Genomic DNA, 22042 nt, shown 5'->3' on the forward strand with positions numbered 1-22042 from the left:
GGAACATTCATGTGACACATATATATCGATCCGTAAACATAGCTGTAGATATCCTTATAAAGATAACGACTAATTAAACTGAGCCTACTCATGTTCTTTCTTACCCTCCACCAGAAATTGTGGACGTACTTCGAAGGGATCTATCTCTTTTGAATTAAGTTTTTTTTTTGTTTTTCTTCAAAAATTAATTTATAAATGGAGAAAAAAAAGTGTAAATCAATAATATTGTATTATGGTGTGTTATGCATAAACGTGGATCTATAAAATGACAAACTTGTAAAATGTAACATGCGTTTGTCAATAATAACAAATTTACAAAAAAAAGAAAAAGAAAAAGAAAAAAGACCCTAAAAATGCAACCTACGTTTTGCATGAGAATAGATGCATGTTTAAAACGTGTCTCTCAAGCCCAGCTCATTTGACCAGTTTTTCGTGGGACGAAACAAAATGCAACCTGTATTTTGCAGGTGGGCAGATTGAGGCACAACCTGCGTTTTGCAGGACACTGCGTTAAACATTCGTACACGTGTCCCGTCTTTTGACTACTTTTCTCCTTTTGTTGTCCTTTTATATGCGTTGCTCCATTTTGAGATATGTTGATGAGTTTAGTGTATTTTTTCATGTGTGAGAGAGAGGGGGCGAAGAACTTCTTCTCTCCTTTTTATTTTTTATTTTATTTTAATTTAATTAAAATGATTCGTAATTTTACACTAACTACGAAGCACATGTTATTGAACATATGGATAATACTCAATATGTAAGTTTTTATTTTTTTATTAGTATATTATACTGTTATTGTTAATGTTGTTATTACAAAATTATAATACTTTCTATAATCTCAACCTCACTTTATTTAATTTTTTTGACACTACTAATTTGCACAAAAAATCACAAATATAAAACAAAGCTGAATGAAAATGATATTTATAGGTAAAATTTTCGGATTAAAATATTATAATTACGCAAAACGCAATCTATAATTTATAATTAAAAAAAAAAAAAGAAAACACAACCTACATTTTACAAGTTTTAAAATAAAAAAATTTAAAATTTAAAATGCAACTTGCTTTTTGTAATATTCAAAACGAAATAAAAGAAACGGATAAAATGCAACCTGTATTTTGTAGATTGCATATTTAAAAAAAGATTAAACTTCTAATCAGAATCTGTGATTTTGCAGGATTCAAATTTTAAAAAATAAATAAAAGAAGAAATCAAATCGCAGACTGTATTTTTTATTGACATTATACAAATATAAATACTTTATTCATATTCATTTTAGGGAAAAAGACAAATAGGTCCCTGACTTTTTAAATTTTTGACAAATATATTCCTGACAAAATTTAAATACAAAAAAGTCCTTGACTTTAACAAATGGAGGACAATTTAGTCCTTTCGTCTATTTGCCTCTCATACACCAAACGGAATTGGCTGACGTGGCTGAAACGGTGTCCAGGTGTCCGTTACGGTGCCACGTTAGAAGGGGAATAAAGTTCGAATGACAAATAAGTCATTGACGTCATTTTGCAAATAAAGTTCGAAGGACAAATAGGTCCTTGAGAATTTTTTTTTCATTATACTTCTATTATGAGAATTTTGTTTATGAAGACTAAAAGTTGGTTTTTTTTTTATAAAAAAAAATTATTTTGTATAGGTCGAATTGATTATTTATTTTATATGGGCGCCTATCCAAAAATGGATTAGCACTATGGCTTTCAATTTAAATGGTTTCAATTTCAACCAATCTGTAGTTGATAGTCAAGGTTGTGTAATTAACACCTGGGCTGATATTCTTAATATCAATCCCGGTATCATATAAAAAAATTGACTAATACTTTTAGCATTTTCAAGAAGTAATGCTAGGGGCCAGCAACTTTTGTGATTAGTAGCCATCAAATAGCCATCAATGATGATTTAATGGTGTGAGATTGGTGTGAAATTTTATCCAATGGCTCACCTTTTTCTGCTGGTTACATGCTGGCCAAAATTCAATAAAATTACTGGCTCCCTAGACTTTTCCATATTTGAAATAGTTGTAATTCCATTCACTATCTTAACTGAAAAAAATCTATAAGACTGAATTACCTGGGAGGCTTGCGCCCATAAGAAATCGCGGAGCCACCCATTAATGGTAATGGAACTCTGTGCAAAGTTTCCTTAATATTTACATTTACAACATTAATAGACTCTAATAAAATAATATTCAAATTAGATCTATATTATAATGTAAAAAAATATTTATGTTATAGATTGAATGAACTGATTGTATTTTGAAATCTAGTTAACTTGTTGTATTCTGCAATTTAAATTATTTGTATTAAAATTGCAGAAATTGGGCTTGTTCTGTTTCTACTTTTTTTCTTAAATTGCATTAGTTCAGTTTTAGTGCATTTGTGTACTATATTAAAATTTGTTAAATTGCATTAGTTCAGTTTTCATCATACCAGTGGCATTAGTTAGCATCACTTCATTTATGCATCAAGTTAGCATTAGTTCATTTGTGCATCATTCATGTATTAAGTTAGCATTAGTGCATTTGTGTATTATATTAGAACTAGTATTTTTATCCATAATAACATTACGAGAATAATTTTTTTTAAATTATAGTTCACTTTGTTCTAATAGTATAAATTATGCATGTCACAAAAGATTTATAAAATCAAATTACTTTTACAAAAAAGTCGTAAGTTGACAAAAATTTCTGACTAAAAAGACCAAGATATCTGCAGATAAAAAATTAAATAATAAGATTTTTAGTTATTATTTTTATATGAAAAAGTATAATTTTTTATTAATAATTAATTTTAACATTCGTTATTTAAAATTTAAAATAATTTAATGTGTATACTTTTACATTTAAAATATTTTAATTGTAAAAAATATCGAATGACATATTTTGATTTGTCAAATCACTAATATAAAATATAATTATATATAGAGTAAAAATAGTAGAAAGAAATATAAAAATGGAGAGAGGTAGATGGGAGAATTTAGGAAAGGAATTTATTAATTTTGAAAAAAAAAAACTCAATGATCTATTTGTCCGTCGAACTTTATTTGTAAAATGACGTCAATGACTTATTTGTCTTTCGAACTTTATTCCTTTTCCAGCGTGGCACCGTAACGGACACCTGGACACCGTTTCAGCCACGTCAGCCAGTTCCGTTTGGTGTATGAGAGACAAATAGACGGAAGGACTAAATTGTCCTCCGTTTGTTAAAGTCAGGAACTTTTTTGTATTTAAATTTTGTCAGAGATGTATTTGTCAAAAATTTGAAAAGTCAGAGACCTATTTATCTTTTTCCCTTCATTTTATTGTGTAATACCGAATTTCTTTCCGTACTCGCCTTTTTTCTTCTTTCATTTTTCACTATATACAACAAAAAATCTTATTTATCTCTCATCTCTCTACAATTTTTTTCTATTCTTATTTTAGAAGGATTATTTATTATTGGTTATAATTAAGGGTGGCAAACAGACTAGTCCGTCCTACCTAGTGAGGCGATCCCAAATTTCTCATCCATCCTGTCTAATGGTAGATTGGCAGACTAAGCCTGCCAATTTTTTTTATTTTATATTTTTATTAATAAATTATTAAATATTAAACAATATATATAATTTCACAATCATTTCAATAAATTTATAATTTCTAAAGATATAAAAACTCATAATTTATAAATTCACAAATTTATAATTCTAAATATGTAATAAACATAATTATCAACCAAATTTTTTAAAATAAAATAATAAAATTAATATTGTAAAAACTAAAACAAAATATTATGCAAAATATATAATTAAATTTCTTCAAATTTCTAATCAATCAAATATATAAAACATAATCTAAATTATAATTTAAAATATCTTTAATTATAAAAAAAATCACAGACCCGCCAAAAAAGTATGTAAATTAGACTAATTTTTTAATTATAGCAGTTTTAAATTAGGTATTAGGTTTTCTCATTTTCTGCTCATTTCTTTAAAAGAAAAAAAATCTTAAAAGCTGGGTAAGAAACAAAAAAGAAAAAGACATGTCACATGACCGAAGGAGTGGATAAATATATGATAAAGATCCAAAGCATGAAAATGGGGCCCACCACTCTCATGATTTTTTGTGTACAAGTGGCGCTTTGTAAGAAAATCCACTGAACACTCACAAGTGTAGCATTGAGTGAGCTACTTAACTGTTTCTTCTTCTTCTTCTTCTCCTTCTTAGGGCTCATCCATTTCTTTATTCAGCCGCAAATCTCTCATCTCTGGTAATCATCTCCTTTCTCTTTTTCTTTTTGTCCGAAAAGCAGATCCTTGCTTTCTTTCATTTTGTGATGTGAGATCTTATCAGTTTTGCCTTTTTTGCTTTGATATCATGCATATAATTTATTTCTATGAATTTGATGATTTAATTTCTAGATTCTCAATATAAGATCTTGTAGGAATGACATGAACCCTAATTTTCAGGATATTGCGTGAAGATTATAGATAGATGAAAATCTTGTTTATATTTCACTGTAAAATGACAAAATATCAAGGGTTATGTTATGATCTGTTTTTGTGTGTGTGTGTGTGTTTGATTCACAGTTGAAACAAGAAAATGCAAGGAGGATTCCGTTCGATTTTGTCCCATGGCAACGTTGTCAAGAGCGCAATTCTGCAGAGAATGCGCATGGTGAATTCCCCTCAATTGCAGCCTCTTGTGCTTAAGAGGTTCGAGTCGTCTGCTGCTCCGGCTCGCATGGAGGAGCATGGATTCGAGAGCACCACGATTTCCGACATCTTGAAGGTGAAGGGGAAAAGCGCAGATGGATCTTGGCTGTGGTGCACCACGAATGACTCTGTTTATGATGCTGTTCAATCGGTACGCAAATCTGATCCGTGTTGCTATTGCTATCAAAATATAGAAGTTTCTGGTGTTTTTTGAACTAAATACTTTACATCCATTGCAGATGACTCAGCACAATGTGGGAGCATTGGTTGTTGTGAAGTCTGATGAACAAAAGTCAATTGCGGGAATTATAACAGAAAGAGGTAAATTCACATTATAATGGCATTTTAACGAAACAATTGTGGATGCGTAGCCAGATCAAGAACTTTAGATATGACGAAAGAACAAAAAAATTGTGGTTAATGATGCCGAGGAACAATGAAGTTGTGTGAGGAATCAAAATGTGAATGTAGAATATCTTGCTACTAATGCATTCAGAAAAATTCATGAAAATTTTAGAGAAGTGAAGATGATTTTTAAATGCAAATACAAAATGGGAGGATTATGGATCTGTTTGGTTTTTGGGGACATTTATTTTTTTCAATATTGAAAAGAGAAGATGAAATCTGAAAACTCTTTCTGAAACCAAATATACTCTAATTAATTTTTTTTTTAAATGATCTCCTCTATGCTCTATCGCTTTCCTTTGTTGCTATCTAAGTCTTCTAACTTCCTTTAGAAACCCATAGAAAAAGACTTTTGTTAAGATCAGTTGTGTTGTAGTTGGCGTAATAAGTTAAGCCATTAATGTATACATTAATTATCACCAGAAAAATGAGGCTATCATGAAGGGACATCATCATTTCGTGTGCTTCCTTTTAAAAGAACACGAAATATATGTAGATGCAAATCAACTAGCTAAATATAATGACATAATGGGGAAAAGAAGTTCCTTGAACCTTGATGTGTACTTTAATGTAGTTTTAGAATTTAGACAAAGTGTGATCCAATATCTATATATAGAAATGAAAGTGAATTAAATTTGTCTCTTGGTTGTTCATGTAACAAGTTTTTTTCATCCTGTTATCCAGATTACCTCAGGAAGATTATTGTGCAGGGAAGATCATCCAAGTCGACTAAGGTCGGAGACATCATGACAGAGGAGGTATTGGAAAATATCTTCTGCTTATGTCACTTTCCTTCTCTATTTATGTATTTAATGTTTTGGAGAATTTTATGGTTCACCTAATTAGTGGTCCCCTGCCCCATTGGATGCAAGAAATGATGAGAACCATAAAAGATCTCATTTATTTGCTTTCATTTTAAATTTTAACAATTTAAAGATACCAGTAATTGTGATTTCGTGGCTGCAGAACAAGCTCATCACTGTCACACCTGATACCAAAGTTCTAAAAGCAATGCAATTGATGACAGGTACTCTGTGATCCTAAACTAGAATATTAAATATATGTCATATAAATTGACTAAAATTGCAAATTTACAAAGCTAGAATAATGTAACCTAAATTTGTTTTTTTAAACATAACCATAGTGGCAGCAGGATGAAATGATACTGTACATATTTATTCATCCACAACAATCTGGCACTTGATATTTTGCAGAAGATTCTGGTCATCTAGTATTCTTCAAAGTGTTTAATTTCTATGCACAGTCGATGTATAACTTCTACATGACCATTCAATCAGGTGCTACCATTTAAATAAAAGTAGTTGATTTCATATTTACTATCTCAAAAAATCACCACTTTTATCTATGTGGTAGCACCTAATTAGATGTTAATGTAGAAGAGTTTTTACAGATATAATACATGGATAAATTAGAATTATAAAAAGGAAAAGAAATGACCAATTGAGATTAACTTGGCAATTTGTTCATGTTTCTATCATCCTCCCACTTTTTCCAGATAACAGAATCAGACACATTCCTGTGATCAATGATAAGGGAATGATAGGCATGGTGTCCATAGGAGACGTGGTTCGTGCAGTGGTGAGCGAGCACCGACAGGAACTCGATCGTCTGAATGCTTACATACAAGGAGGTTACTAAAGGGTTATGTAACAGCCCTTACTTTTATGGCACTCAAGTTGACTTTGGATTATTATGTTAATAAGCTGTTTGAGTGCTTGTAAATATGTTTATGGCCACAAAAGCCATCATGTTTTTACTCTTAGTACTTTGGAACAGAATGTTAATAATCACTTCTTGATGATACTCTTTGGAATTTCATTTTTCTGTGCATTTCAGAGGGGTGTGTTTAATTTAACATGTTTTGCTTTACTTTGCCAGCTGTTTATGTTGCATGTTTGGTATGGAATTCAGATTAATGCAAAGATGTGTGCCATTTGTAATTCAAAATTTGTGCCATATTTGAAAGGAAAAACACCCTCTTGCTCCTATCCATTATTATCAATTTAGAGTTTAGACAATTTGTATCCTAACAATAAAAAAATTGACAAATGGCCCCTCAATTTCATTTTCTGTTAGCCACACAAACTCTTTGTGCTTCTGAGTTGGTCTTTACAAATCTGATGTGGATCGAAACTTGTTTCGGACACTTAATTCCCTGCCTACTCATTTTCGAATTTTTTCCTTTAAAGGTTAGATTGTCACTTTCTTTTCATAATATGCGTGTTTGGCACCATTTTAGAAAAAATTTTTAACTTCCGAAAAGTTAATTTACAGCTTTTTTAAAAAGTAGAAATATATAATTTTTCAGCTTCTCGATAAGTCATTCTACCACTTTCTTAAAAAAAATTAATTTCAAAACAAAAAAAATCTACTTTCCTTCTTGACTCTGAAAAATATTGACCCTTCACTCCCATTTTCACGCAAGGTTTGCTAGAAGCATTGGCCTTCCACCATCATTCTCACGCAATGTTCCAAACTTTACCATTTTCACGTAATGATTCATGTGATGAAAGTATTGATCCTCCACCTCCATTTTCATTTTCAGACAATATTGCATCTGAACAACCTACTGCATATATTCCTTCTAAGTATTTTTTTTATCATTTTATTACTCTATTTTTATATATTAAATTTTTATTTAACTGTGGTATGAAATTTCAATTTTAATTTTATTTTTTTCACATGTGATTTTATAACTTGCTATTATTTTCATAGTTAATTATAGAAGTTCTTGACCTCAATAAAGGAGAAGGGAGTTCTAATAGGAGTAAAAAAAAAAACAGCAACAAAATATACATTGACACATTTTATATTTATTTTTTATTTTCACCTACCATATCATACACAATATTAGTGATTAAGTCATGTAAAATCAACATTCAATATTGGAAAGTATTTGTTATTATTGTTATTTTAATATTCATTCTCTTCTGTAAAAAAAATTTATTTTTTGAATTATTTATTCAAACACTACAACTTTAAAATAAATATTTTTATAATAAAAAATTCAAACACAAAATAATTTATTTATAAGTTGAAATTAATAAAAATTTTTATACTTTAAATTTTTTTTCCAAAAAACTTATTTAAGTTATTTATTCAATCCGACCTAATTAGTTTTTCGTTAAGAGAAATAGCCAGAAAATTAGATGGAGTATTACTAACTGATCTCAAATCTCATTCGCTAACGCTTACGCAACATTGTGATAATGGGCCTTGGTATTTATGACTGGGGACAAATAATAAATGCATTCGTCTGAAATGGCTCTGATTTTACACTACCTTGGAAAAATACGTGGATCAGAAGGAAGAATTATAGGCTAGGATTGGGGGCTGTTTGCCCAACCTGATATAAAAAGAAGAATTATATAAATTATTAGATGATTCAATTAAATATATTTAATTATTTAATTAAAGAGCAATGCTAGGAAGTCAGTAACATTTGTGATTGGTAGCCATCAACTAGTCATCAATGATGATTTGATGGTGTGAGATTGGTGTGAGATTTCATCCAATGACTCACCTTTCTCTGCTGGTTACATACTCACCAAAATGCAATAAAATTATATAAAATTATCTTAATAAAAGCAACCCTCTCAAATTAAATTGGCCACTATTACTACAGAGTATGATATTTTGGTGTACTTCTCTCTCACTGCAAACTCGACTGCTTTTTAGTTTTCACAAAACGTTTACCATCAACTGAAAATCCACCATGTTAATGTTATGATTAACTATACATGAGTAATCTAATAGTTATGCCCGAGATAGTGTCTTAAATTTGAATCTTTTGAACAAAAAAATCATCTATGGTAATCGTCTAAATTGCTTTAATTTCCATGCTTATACAACGTCCGGCTACGTTTTTCTGCCGACTCTTATTTATAATTGTGTTTTATGGAAGTATTTTTTGTCTAATAAAAATATCTTTTTTATGGTTGTATTTAATAGAAATATCTTTATAAATATATTTTCTGAATGTATTTTTTTTATATATGTATTTAAAATATAATAATTAATTATTATTGGCAATAAATTGACTTGGTACCTTATACTTTTCCATTTCAAATTAATATAATGTATCTTGAACAAGTAAGTATAGGATCAACATTTTACTCTGTAATAACAAACCAACAACAATTTTACTTTGCTAAAAATAATAAAACTAGAAACAATTTTAGAAAGGAAAAGTATAGGTAAACAATGAAAATATTAAACAATGTAAACAATAAATATATTGGATGGTCATTTTATTAATGTACGAATGGTTATTTTAATATTAAAATTTAGATGATTAATTTGGAGATATAGTGTATTTTTATTTGATTAGTAGTTGTTCATATTGTTTAACAAAATCATTGTCCCCTAGCATTTTCCAGTTAAAAAATATTCGAGAGCAGCACAAGAGTCAACCTTAAGACATTATTATATATTTAAATAAGAATTAAAAAATTTGTTGTAAATTATAGTTTCAACAATAAAATTATATTGATATTAATTATTAATTAAAAATATATCTATATTAATCAATATGACCATTGATAAAAATAATGATCTTAGTATCAATGATACTAGATATCTATATCTATTTATTTAAACCACAAAAAATATTTTTAAATTATTAAATCACTGACAAAAATACCTATAAATTTGTTAATGAAAAAAATATTTCAAAAAAGTTTTAGAGATTCGATAAATAGAATATTTGTATTCTTAAAACTTGATGATTCTACGCTAAATATTTTTTTTGCAATTATTTTGTTAATGGCCTAAAGTATATTTAAAAATGCAAAAAATATTTTGGTATGTTTTTTTTATGTATTTTTTAAATAATTATTCAAATATCCAATTTCGAATCAAATGCACAAATACTTTTCAAATATAAAAAATCTTGGCAACTTATAAAAAATGTATTATTATTATTATTATTATTATTATTATTATTATTATTGTCCTATTTTAAAATATTGTTGTTATTAATAAATTTAAAAAATACTGTTGTTAATATTTTTTTTTTACCAAAAATAAAAGATTCGAACCTGTAAGTTCTTAATTGAGTATGAAGAGACTGTCATTTTTGAGCTATAACTCATTGGTTTTGTTGTTAATAATTTGGCCGTTAACATTTGTAATAGTTTACTCTATTTTTTAATAGTGAATATTCATATATAATGAGAATATAAATCCCCACTCTTAATAATTGTCAATACTAGGCATTCTAGAAGATAAGAGTGTGAGTAAAGGGATAAAACAAAACGAAAATGCAATTCATTCTTCTTTTTCCGTAGAAATGCCTGCGTAGCATTTCTCTCTCTCTCTCTCTCTCTCTGGTACTCTGTCTCTCTAAAGTTTCAAGCTTTGAATTCAATTGAATTTAATGTGGCTAATAGTAGTAGTTATGAATGGGGTACCCCAGATTCCTTTTACCATTTTCTTTCTTTTTTTAGTCTTTTCCTTATTTCAATTCATTTTCTTTTCCCTTTTTGTTTTTTTCCGGTTAACTCTTTTCTGTTCTTCGTTCTATTTCCAGCTCTTTCTTTTTGTTTTCTTTCCATTGTTCTTAGGTAACGCATTAGCACCTTTGTTTGATTCATTGTTGTTGTTTGTTACAATATGTGATGAAGTTCCCTCTCCTTTTGTGTCCATTTGTTGATTTTATATGATGAGAGGTTTGTTTGTTTTCCAAGAAATTATACATAATCTTAAATTGGTTCCTTACCTATGGGATTAGCTAGTCAACTTGCATTTCTTGTGATGAACTAATTAATAATTATTATTCATTATTTAGAGGTTTCATTTTTCTAATATATGCTTAGTTATTGTTAATTTATTGTATTTCAGTTGTTGCTTGTTGGTGAGATTACTTACAAGTTAAAACTGTTCTTTATTGTATGTATGTTTGAACTTTGAAGTAGTTGTCTTTGAGCTGTGGCACTCAGATATGAATTGTGATTTCTTTTTGGTGCAGTTTGTTCTGATTTAGTAATTTTCAACAAGGAGGAGATTGGATGGGACTTATTGCTTCTTTCGATTTCTCGGCCGGTTCTGTTTTGTCTTATGACTTTGCTAGTTCTAGAAAAGAATTTCAATGGCTGGCATCTGTATTCACAGGCATCATCTTTTGTGTTATTGTAAGTCAAGTCCAATAGTTATGAGTGGCTTTCATGTAGAAAATATCAAATTAGATAACTTTTTAGGAATTTAAAGGAGGATGGAATGCAGCAATAGCATTTTACGAGAACATATGATTAACAGAAAGAAAGAATATGATTTTTATATATTACCTTTTTTTTTTGTTATTGTTAGAGTGTATGTAGTTTTTTTCTGTTCCCAATAATGGTTGCTTTGAAAATTTGTTACCCTCCTAAATTAAAATATTGTAAACTAGAGGAACTAACTTGTACAAAGGACAACACAAGAAATCAAATTGTGGAGTGGAACATCATTCAAAAAGCATGATTTGTTATAAAAAGCAAACCTGCCTATTCGTGTCTATTTTTATGATGATGTTTGTAGCGGTTTGTATTGGATGCATGTTCAAGTGGGTAGTTTAAGGTTATTGATGTACTGAAATTACAATTAAGCTAGTTTCGAAACAAATAAACCTTTTCGATTGCTCTATTAGCTACTTCAGTTCAAAGAAATATGTTTTGGTCCTGTTCTTAAGTTTTTTCTTTTTCTTTTTGTTACTCCCGAGATAACTTTCTGTAGATGATGAACCATTGCTTTAACAATTCTGAAGAAGAATCGAAGTTTTCACTACCTGACAAAATATTTGATTAAGTTGTTGTCAACATAAACACTTGGTGATGATTTTAGCCGTACTGCTTATATATACTTCCAGGAAGAGAATTTATATTCCTTTATAGCTCACTTAGATTTGGACTTGTTCTAAAGACCATGAAGATCATTTTAGCTGACCTTGCCTTGTTCAAGGATGAAATTAGCCCTGACTGTTTGTTATTGTGGATTCCCGACTCCCTAGTCTTTACCCCTTTCCAATTGTTCTTGTCATTAAAAATATGTCCTGATTTATATGAATAGGATATATTGCTAAAAGAATTATTGACCTATCAATTTGTAAATTGTTTCTTTTTTATTATCTTGAAGGTTTATAGATTGATGGATATTATGAGTTCTCTGTTGTTCATGAGATATGGCAAATTGAGCAATAAACAGAAAATAGAATGGAATAACAGGTAAAATTCCTTGCGGTATGATTTCAGTCTATAGCTTTGTTCCATAATTGATACTTTTGCTTGAACAACAACATTTTGTATTGCAGGGGATTCTCTACTGTTCATGCTATTTTTGCATCTGTTGTATCCTTTTACCTCCTCATGAGATCAGATCTCTTCAGTGACGATTCACGTGAAGAGCTAATTGTTCATAGATCGTCTACTTTCTCAAATTCAGTATTGGGAGTAAGTCTCTGTTATGACAAAAGTTAATCTTAAGTCTGTACATTTTATTAACTCCATTACATGCATCATGTCATTACATAAACTGGATAGACTTGTGATAATTCTTACTGTTACTTTGTCTGCTGCATACAACATATTTAAGTATATTTTTTCTATGCTTTAATTTGCCTTTAGCTCCCTTTTTTTGTCACTGAATGTCTCTTTCTCCTAATCTTCTTAGTAATGTTATTTTTTAGGAGTTATTACTATGCTGATTGTTCAATTAGTTTGTTTGCTAATATATTCTTCCTTTACTTTTTCCAGATTTCTGTAGGTTATTTTCTAACAGATTTGGCAATGATTCTTTGGTATTATCCAGCTTTAGGGGGTATGGAATATGTAAGTTGACAACATAAGTTTTCTTGCTATTGATGATGTATTACATGATATCGGATACCGTGTTCTTTCAGCATCTCTTTTACTTTCAAGATGCATTGAACACAATTGCAAGTTATGTGATTTAGAAGTGGCAGACGAACCTCATTCGTTTACATGTAGATTCTGCACCACGGGCTATCCTTGTTTTCAATCATCCAAGCTTTGCTAAGTGGTCAAGCACAGATCTACATACTGATGGTTCTTTTCACTGAGAGCACAACTCCTTTCGTAAATCTAAGATGGTAATATACTCTTCTGTTGAAATCCCTTTCTCTTTTACGTGCATCGAAATATTGATGTTTTAATTGCATATACAGGCACTTGGATGTATCTGGTCTCAAGAGCTCCAAACTTTACATTTGGAATGGCGTTGCTTTGTTCTTCGGGTGGTTGGTACTGTCTGAACATACTTTTCATCTCAACTCTAGTTCCACTATTTTGATTAGGTTGCAAAAAGTACCTTAAGGAATTGTATATGGCCATGTATGATTTTGTTTTGGTTCTTTATTTTTGCACTTTTCCTCTTTAGGTTCTGGATGAACCATATTTGGGCTAAACGGGCAAGATAGAAAGCAATAGTTAACAAAATAAGTAGAAGGGATGATCAAAAGGGTTTTAAGTTCTAACCATGAAAAATGTGGACTGCTGCATGTCTGAGTATGAATCCTGATGGAGAAGTTTTTTCTGTCTTGGAGAAAAACATTATTTTTTTTTTAAAAATAAACTTACAAAACTATTAAAGTGGTTGACATGAGCTTCTGAAGGCTTATGTATGTTAAGAGTCATGAAACCATCTCTGGTAAAAACTTAAGATATATTAGTTAGAGGCACATGAATAGTTATATATCTTCATACCCTCTTGTATTGGAAGCATTTGGTACTTGTCTTGAGACAGAAAGGAGAAATATATAAAACAGAGATGCATCTCCTCTCCTGTATTCCTTTTCGTTTGTCGTGTAGAAAATCGACTTAAAATATTTCCTAATTGTGTCCTCTGTTTTAGAATTACAAAAATTATCCAACAAGGACACATGCATCTACATGGTATCACAATGGTTTGTTTATGTTTCATAGATTATAAATTCAAGTATGGGACTACTTTACTCTAGTTCTTATTGTTTGTCTTACTGACTTTTATCCCCTCATATTTTCTGCGCTGCAGATTGCTAGGATTATTCTTTTCATATTCTTTTTTCTCCACATGTATAACCATTTTGATGAGGCAAGCATTCTTCTGTGTTATCCATCCTCTATGGAAAAATGTTGTGTACTCATTGTACTTCGTACACCGAGCCAACTCTACACTCTACAGACGTGTGATGGCTCGGTGTACGATGCAAAAGTTAGCATAAATGACTTAACTTTGTCTTGTATGTAGCTGTTTACTCCCTCCGTCCAGGAATAACCCACATCGCTAAAATTGGTAAGTGTGGTTATTTCTGAACGGAGAGAGTAGTAAATGAATCTAAACTATTTCTTGTTACCAATTTTCAGGTCAAGCAGATCTTCCCTCTGGGTTACTATAGCGTGCTCACGGTGCCTGCTATGTTGGCTATGATGAACATATATTGGTTCTGGAAGATTGCGAGGGGAATGGTTAAAACTCTTGCGAAAGCAAAAGCGAAAAAGCATGACGAGTGAGCTTACCACGCAACCCTGCATTCCATGTACAAAAAACCAGTGCCTTGATGCATGAGATGGCCATTTTGATTGATTTTAAGTACAGTTGCAACCAACATTTTCTTGTTAACTAGTAAGATTCAGTGATGATGTATATTCTGAACCATTGCTTTCTATAAATTACAGGAGCTAAATTTCTAAAAAAGTATCCAACAACATTTAAACATGGAATCAATAAAAGTAAACTATGGTCTACAAGACATACGAACACATTTTTAAAATATAAAACTAATATATAAACAATTAATATTAGTGTTTTTATATTTTATTAACGTTATATTTAGGTCGTATTTAAAATGTCAATAAATTTTAAATAAAAATAATTTAATTTTAATATATTAACAGTGTAAAAATTTTATACAGTTGGATAATTATATTGATATTTTTAGATAATTATTTACACAATTAATAAAAAATAATTATTTCTATTGATGTAATGTTACATTACATAATTTAATATATATATAAAATTAATTTATATTAATATTGTATTAAAATTAAATTCAAATAAAAATTTGCAGATAACAAGTGTCTAAATATGAGACATTGACTAATATAAGACACAAATGTTCAGTGAGTGTGTATAGATATTTTATTTTAATAATATTTTTTTAATAAGTTTATGTAAATATATAATAAAAAATTACGTATAAAGTGATATTATTAAAAATATTATTTTTTTATAATTTAAGTAAATTAAAAAAATAAAATTTTTTTGATGATTACAAAATAATGAATCATAATTCTCTAAAAAAAAATTAATCAAATAATAAATATAGAATAAAAATTTAGGTATAATTAATTTGATGTGAAGTTGATAATTAAAAGATATTAAATAATTTAATAAATTTAATTAAATTATTATTTAATAATTTTTATCTATCAACTTTATACCAAGTTAACTATCTTTAAATTAAGTCGGTGAGATTTTACTATGTTCGCGAATGTAAATTCCAAAAGAATTCCGTTGATATTGCAGAAGAAAAGACTCAAAAGAGCTACATGAAAACTGAAACAACTACCATAAACATCACCATAGACAGTTAGGCAGTGTTTGGAAAGAGAATAAGTATGATCATACGAAGTGTTTGGAAGCATCGTGTGGCTCCAACAACTTCCTTCGTCTCCTCCTCAACTTCACTACTCTCTCACACTCTCGCGCCGGAGAAGGAACAACAATCGCCGCCGCTTCTCGTTTCGCACCCCTGGCCTGAATGGATTCACCTCATCGACTTCCTGCTCAAGAGAGGCTACTTTGTTGCCAATCACGAACTCAGTTTTGGTCCAAAAGAATTATCCAATGCTATTAGGACCGCATGCCTCAATTTCGGTAGAGACCATTTTGATCTTTTGAGGTAAAAAGAAACAAGAGAAAATGAATTTGGATTTTGGGTTATGCACGCAAAGTGTTTGTGTTTATGATTCAGATAGTTTCACATGAAAATTGTTGTGCACGCAAGGTGTTTGTTCTTTGGGTCTGTGATATTTTTACATAAAAATGAGTATCACATTTCAGAGGATGTGTTTTCACTTTAAATTCAAACAAGGAGCCTTCATTCTAGGGCTATGAGGTGTAATAAATGAACTTGAGTAATGTACTGATCATGCTTGCTACCTAAAAGTAAACAATCATATGACAATCATCTTCCGGTCATGGTTTAATGATTGTAATTTTAGGGTTAATGCAATTTTCCTGCTAATGAACTTGGGTTAATGAAGTTTTATCCTATATTTGCAATTTGATGATATTTAATTAAAGTGAATGACATTATCATGCAATTTGTTTTTATTGTTTTAAAGTCCATTACCTAGTGAGCTTCATAGTAAGTAATCAATTTGTTTTGCAAATGACTTTGCTGTCAGGTTCTTGCCTAGAAAAGATATAGCAAATACTGTAGCATTCGGATGTCCTAGCTTAGACAGGAAAGTGATAAACTCAGCGAAGCGTCTGAGGGCACATTTGAACTTTGATGAGGGAAATGTAAGTGATGACTAAGTTTCTACTATCATATACTTTGCAAATTTATGCTCTCTTTTCTCTATTTTATTGTGTTTTTGTCTTGGCTTCTTTTGTATACTCCTTTTCGTAAACTTTTGTTTTTCTTTTATAAAAAAGAGCATATTCTGCAATTTCTTTAACTAAAGAACTGCATGCCTGATGCTGCGGCCAGGTTTGCAGCTCCTGTAATTTGAGAGGGGAATGCGACAGGGCATTCGTGAAGGCCCGTGAAGATCAAGGTGGAAGAACAGTAGATGTTATGCGCATTATTTTGACTTATGGTCTTGACCCAATTATCGGTTCGGTGGATAACAAAACATGTCTAAAAAAGAATGTCAAAGAATCTGTGAGAAGTCTTCTCAACGAAATAGTAGAGCACAGTACTAGCAACAAAAATCCTTATCTTCCAGACACCACGGAGGCTGTTCCTGAACAACTGCACCCAGATCGGCAAGACAAGGGCAACATAGATGTTCCTATGAAGCAAGGCGACTGGGTTTGTCCCAAGTAGAGCATAATTTTCATCCAGCAACTACATATTGTAATAATTATTGCATTTTCTTCTTCACTTTCTTAAAATTTCACACTTAATTTTTCATTGGCTAGATGCAACTTCCTCAACTTCGCCAGAAATATCAGGTGCTTGCGCTGCGACAGTCTATGTGAGCAAAAAATTAAGCAATTTAAGGAGGATAACAACCACCTACCGTTGAAGAAAGGAGACTGGATATGCAACACGTAATGCTTGTTCATAAAATTTGGCGTTTCTCACTGGTATTTAATCTCTAATAACGACCATGACTTTGATTCTTGCAGATGCAACTTCCTAAATTTCGCAAAGAACACAAGATGTTTTCAATGCAAAGAAAAGCCTCCCAAGCGGCACCTTAATCCAGGGGAGTGGGAATGCGACTCGTAGGTTCTTTCTTATTAAATCATAGCATTTTGAAATTCAAACATTTTCCCATCCCCATCACTTGATTTTGAGGTGATTGGATTTCCTTTCTGTGTAGGTGTAACTACATCAATTTCAGAAGAAACATGGTTTGTCTCAAATGTGATCACAGACGGCCTAAGGCGTCTTCTCTTCAACCCGAACAAGAACATAACAACCATCATAAGAATAACAAATTGACACATTCAGGACATCAGGTTGGTTGCCGTGACAAATCGCTGATGGAGTCAGAAAGACAGAACAGCAGGAGAGGTTCACTTACTTGGAGATTCGTAGAGGATAAAAATGAAAATCACAAGCGCTCAAGTAAATTGAAGGATCCCTCTCAATTTATTGATTTTCCTATTGCTGGAGGTAAGACCAGCTTATCTGAGCCACAAAGAAGAGAAGCATATAAGAATGAGTTGCTGAGTCAGAGTGAAACAGATGATGACTTATGGTCTGATGATAACGTGAGTACTGATGAGGAAGAGATGTCTGAATGGTTTGGGAGTGCAAAGAAAGTAAGGTAGGATTCTGGAAGTGATTATAAGTTTGAATATGGAGCAAGAGTATAAGACATTATTCCATATCTGCAAAGAATGGTGAGAATTAGTTAAATTTGCTAGATTGGACATATTTATTAATTTAAAGGCCAAACAATTTTGTTTTGGGATAAAAAGTAACTCCATTTGCCTTGGAACAAACTTGAAACTTTAACTTTATATTACATGGTTAGAAAATGATGAAGGGAATTCAATTTTTGTTAAATGAATACTAAAACCAAACTGTAGTACTTCTTTATGTATCAATTCTTATAAATAAAAAAAAGGTACCAAATCTCTTGTTAGGAAATTCGGGTCTTAATTTCTTTTAACGGAGTTAAAATGTATATTTATCAAATTATAGAAATTTTAAAAATAAGACAAAATTTTCACTTTTTATGTTCTATTAGTATAACAAAAATTTACATAGATAACAAATTATGTATTATCATATTAATGAAAATAATTACTTTTTAAATTAATTATTTTTAAAAATATTTAAACATATAAATTTGATTAGATGACTTTGTTTATCGAGTGAATATCTATCCTTTTGTCAATGATTTCTTTTCACAACATATTTATATGACACGCTAATTATTAATATATCTTTCATTTAATTTTTATAAGTAAAAATAATTTAAAATTCACTAATATTTTACTTTTACATAATAAATTTAACAAATGTATTTAAAAAAGAAAATATAAAATATAAAAAAATTAAACGATTTTGATAATTATCTTTAAAAAATAATGAGATTCTCAACAAAAATTGTCAATCTTAATTTATTTTTAATGGAAATCAATAGTTTAACATGCTATGTAAGTTTATTCCGTTAATAAAAAAATTATTAACAAAAAGATTAATCAATTTTATAAAAATAAAGATTAAAAACCAAAAAATAAAAATCTCATTATTTTTTAAAGTGAATGTCAGGAGCCGTTTAGAGATTCTTTGATTATGTGAAGGTAGATTTTTCAAAATTAATGCCATTAGCGTAGATAGAGGTGCATGTTGTATAAATTCTGCGTATCTGTCTTCAAACCAAATCTAGTCTTGTGGTTAGTGGTCTTAGCCAATCTCTATATCTAGTTATTGGAAATGGGACCTACCTACATACCTTTATCCCAAACCCTTTTTCCATGCCGCGTTTCGCCGTTAACTACCTTTTGTTAACTACCAGTCAACGTTATCCGGCGCTGACTAACACACGACAACTTAACGGAAACCCTTTCGTGGAATCGTGGTGGACAACTCCGTCAACCTCTCCAACTCCCACCTTCGCCCCCCCCCCCCCCCCCCACTCTGCTATTGTTCCATACTCTCTTTTCTTCTTTCCTTTTCATTTGGGTTTTCATCTTTTTCTTCTCTTTAGCAAATAATAATTCGTAATTAATGCATTAAACTAACCACAGTTTCCGCCATTCCATTTTCCATAAGAGAAAGTTGATGCCTTTAAGGCTTTAAGTATCAAATTCAATGACTGGTAGGTTTAATGGGTTTTAGGATTTTTCAGGTTTTCATGGTGAAGGCTGTATTGGGCAGTTTTGATTTTTAGTGATATTCAGCTTTTTAAACATAAAGCTATCTTCTTTTTCTCTTTCTGTTTCTGGGTTTTGAAGGGAAAAATGTGGGGTAGGTGTTGGTGTTCTGGTGGTGCAGTTTTTGGATCTTTGAGGAAAAGGGTATCTTCAATTGTTAATATAAGTGATGGGTATGTGAAAAAGCTTGGTCCTTTTGATCCTTATTTGTTGGGTTTGAAGGGTGTGGTTATGGGTGCTGTGGAAAGAAGAGGGGCATCTTTATCGATTGTTGTTCTGAACCAGATCAAGAATAGAGGTATATCTTCTTCAAAATTGGTTAAATCTTCTGATCAGAGGTTCTTTTCCAACAGCAGCAGCAAAAATTCTTGTGGTGATGGTGATGATAACGGTGGTGTTACTGTTAGCAATGGTGGAACACAAGAATTCATATCATACTCTGAAGCAAAGAAGCTATTGAGATTGGTGAATGTGGAGACACTGAAGATGAGACTTGGAATGGAAGGGAAGGAAGTTATTCCTTACACTGAACTTCTCGAAGCTTGTGAGAGCACTGGTATTGCTAGGAGTAAAGAGGAAGCTATAGCATTCTCCAAGGTTCTTGATGAAGCTGGTGTTATTCTCCTTTTCAGAGATAAGGTGTATCTCCACCCTGATAAGGTTTGAATGACTCCCTCTTTTGTATTGTTTATCTTGTTGGGCCATAGTTAATACTTGTAATTTCAACACAAAAAGTAGTGAATTGTGTACCGAAACCAACCACGTATCCAATCTGGTAATGACTTTTTTAGTAACTATATGTTTGCCATAACAACAGAATTTGTGCTTGTGGGGCTCACTAAAACCATGACTAGATCTCATTCTATTAGCATAGCTGAATTAGATCCCCCTTATTGCTCTTTTTATCTTCTTTACTGTTAGGGGGTCCTCTATGTTTCTTGTGTTAACATCACCTTTTGAATAGGGAAATCAATGTTTTATGGTTTGATTATGAATTCTGTGTGAATATGCATCGAAAAAGTTCGGATGTAGTAGGATCCATGTATGTATGTATCTGTAGAACTTTATGGTATATAACCCTTTTGAATTATCCATAGGCGAGTTGTGGTTGTGTCTGGAAAAATCCTCAAAAATGAGGAGAATTGTAAAGTGGCAAAGTAAGGAGGTAATCATTCTTGAATTTGTAACTTTTATCCGGTGTGAGTCTTACTATCTTGATTTAAGGGTGATTAGATTTTCACTTTCTCACTTTTTCAACTTCTTCACTTTAAAGGAGTTTGATCTAGTGGTGTCAACAGAACCGATCACTATAACTAAGGTCAAATGGGACCGAATATGCCAGTTTAGCAGTAGAAGTAACATATGTCTGATGATTCGGTCTTCAGAGCAATGTAAAATTCTTTGGGGTGTGTACCATCGCCTCCAATCTAATTGCAAGGGATCTACCTGGTCTGATACAAACTATCTATTGAGTTCAAGCAGTATTGTTTTTATTTTTCCTTTAATTGATAGAATCAATATTCTTTAAGATATGATACTGAAAAAGTTACGCATTTTAGAGTTTGTGAAAGTACCAGTGAATTGTATGCTTTAATTTGTGATGCTTTCTTAATTACAGATTCTTTTTCGGTTGTTTGGCTACTTTGCACTTGTTTAGGTGGTGGATCTGGTTCGAAGGGCTGTTCCGCTAGCACTGACTGCAGACGACGATCCTGTGAGGGAGGAGATAAAGAAGCTGCAGGAGAAAAAAGAGGAAATTGATATTTTGGCCCACAAGCAGGTTCGGCGCATCCTTTGGTCCGGACTAGGATTTGGTGTAGTTACTGTTGGCTTATTCTTTCGGCTAACATTCTGGGAATTTTCCTGGGACGTAATGGAACCTATCGCCTTCTTTACAACGACAACAGGTTTAGTCATAGGTTACGCCTACTTTCTATTCACTTCAAGAGACCCAACTTACCAAGACTTAATGAAGAGGCTCTTCCTCTCAAGACAGAGGAAGCTTTTCAAGCGGTATAACTTCGACGTTGAGAGATTCAAGGAGCTCCAGTGCAAGTGCAGAACACCATTAGATGCTAACACTGTTTTGAAGAATCGCATAGGGGTGCATCTTGATCTCGACGATGCTATACATAGAGATTGATATTTTTCATTCCGGTAGTCTACACATTTTGTTTTGGGGAATATATAGTTTCAGTTAACTTTGTTTCCCTCTTGTTTTAACGTTGTTGGGAACAAGTTTAATATCTAACTGTTGTAATGAACTATTGGCTCCTCGGCTATATACTTTATACACACATTTTCCTTCATTTTCTTAACCTTGAATGGGAAAAGATTGCTTTGTTTTTTAGTCCAGTCAATGCTCAATATC

The 22042-nt window shown here is 31.2% G+C and overlaps 4 protein-coding genes across 5 annotated transcripts; all 4 read left to right on the forward strand.

Moving 5' to 3' along the window:
- The first annotated feature begins 4088 nt into the window (after positions 1-4088).
- Positions 4089-6980, forward strand: LOC107638137 (CBS domain-containing protein CBSX3, mitochondrial). The gene is made up of 6 exons (XM_016341337.2): positions 4089-4259; positions 4579-4855; positions 4944-5025; positions 5794-5867; positions 6076-6136; positions 6626-6980. Exons 2-6 carry the CDS (start codon positions 4592-4594, stop codon positions 6766-6768), a joined length of 624 nt encoding a protein of 207 aa, XP_016196823.1. The 5' UTR covers positions 4089-4259; positions 4579-4591; the 3' UTR covers positions 6769-6980.
- Positions 6981-10336: 3356 nt separating this feature from the next.
- On the forward strand, positions 10337-14757 carry LOC107637725 (TRAM, LAG1 and CLN8 (TLC) lipid-sensing domain containing protein). 2 transcript variants are annotated; one of them, XM_016341246.3, is made up of 9 exons: positions 10337-10460; positions 11099-11261; positions 12241-12329; positions 12416-12554; positions 12858-12932; positions 13092-13213; positions 13289-13364; positions 14134-14193; positions 14466-14757. In XM_016341246.3, exons 2-9 carry the CDS (start codon positions 11139-11141, stop codon positions 14610-14612), a joined length of 831 nt encoding a protein of 276 aa, XP_016196732.1. In that variant the 5' UTR covers positions 10337-10460; positions 11099-11138; the 3' UTR covers positions 14613-14757. The 2 variants fall into 2 exon arrangements, with proteins under 2 accessions (XP_016196732.1, XP_016196689.2); XM_016341203.3 differs by having other exon boundaries at positions 10428-10537.
- An 834-nt stretch (positions 14758-15591) lies between these two features.
- Positions 15592-18266, forward strand: LOC107637611 (uncharacterized). Its single transcript, XM_016341033.3, has 6 exons — positions 15592-16006; positions 16515-16632; positions 16823-17157; positions 17257-17388; positions 17467-17565; positions 17664-18266. Exons 1-6 carry the CDS (start codon positions 15723-15725, stop codon positions 18115-18117), a joined length of 1422 nt encoding a protein of 473 aa, XP_016196519.1. The 5' UTR covers positions 15592-15722; the 3' UTR covers positions 18118-18266.
- Positions 18267-19109: 843 nt separating this feature from the next.
- LOC107637248 (calcium uniporter protein 2, mitochondrial) lies at positions 19110-22026 on the forward strand. Its single transcript, XM_016340710.3, has 2 exons — positions 19110-20331; positions 21329-22026. Exons 1-2 carry the CDS (start codon positions 19759-19761, stop codon positions 21812-21814), a joined length of 1059 nt encoding a protein of 352 aa, XP_016196196.1. The 5' UTR covers positions 19110-19758; the 3' UTR covers positions 21815-22026.
- The last annotated feature ends 16 nt before the right edge of the window (positions 22027-22042 follow it).

Source organism: Arachis ipaensis, chromosome B1 (genome assembly GCF_059453495.1).
Source record: "Arachis ipaensis isolate K30076 ecotype BB chromosome B1, ASM5945349v1, whole genome shotgun sequence".
Classification (NCBI taxonomy): Eukaryota; Viridiplantae; Streptophyta; class Magnoliopsida; order Fabales; family Fabaceae; genus Arachis; species Arachis ipaensis.

Bases quoted from the DNA above. Each gene is read 5' to 3' on its own strand.
- LOC107638137 (XM_016341337.2), top strand. From the start codon at position 4,592: ATGCAAGGAGGATTCCGTTCGATTTTGTCCCATGGCAACGTTGTCAAG. The intron at 5,868-6,075 runs GTATTGGAAAAT...TCGTGGCTGCAG, and splicing joins GAGACATCATGACAGAGGAG to AACAAGCTCATCACTGTCAC. The intron at 6,137-6,625 runs GTACTCTGTGAT...CACTTTTTCCAG, and splicing joins AGCAATGCAATTGATGACAG to ATAACAGAATCAGACACATT.
- LOC107637725 (XM_016341246.3), top strand. From the start codon at position 11,139: ATGGGACTTATTGCTTCTTTCGATTTCTCGGCCGGTTCTGTTTTGTCT. The intron at 11,262-12,240 runs GTAAGTCAAGTC...ATTATCTTGAAG, and splicing joins GCATCATCTTTTGTGTTATT to GTTTATAGATTGATGGATAT. The intron at 13,214-13,288 runs GTAATATACTCT...TTGCATATACAG, and splicing joins CCTTTCGTAAATCTAAGATG to GCACTTGGATGTATCTGGTC.
- LOC107637248 (XM_016340710.3), top strand. From the start codon at position 19,759: ATGTGGGGTAGGTGTTGGTGTTCTGGTGGTGCAGTTTTTGGATCTTTG. The intron at 20,332-21,328 runs GTTTGAATGACT...GCACTTGTTTAG, and splicing joins TGTATCTCCACCCTGATAAG to GTGGTGGATCTGGTTCGAAG.
- LOC107637611 (XM_016341033.3), top strand. From the start codon at position 15,723: ATGATCATACGAAGTGTTTGGAAGCATCGTGTGGCTCCAACAACTTCC. The intron at 16,007-16,514 runs GTAAAAAGAAAC...CTTTGCTGTCAG, and splicing joins GACCATTTTGATCTTTTGAG to GTTCTTGCCTAGAAAAGATA. The intron at 17,389-17,466 runs GTAATGCTTGTT...TGATTCTTGCAG, and splicing joins GGAGACTGGATATGCAACAC to ATGCAACTTCCTAAATTTCG.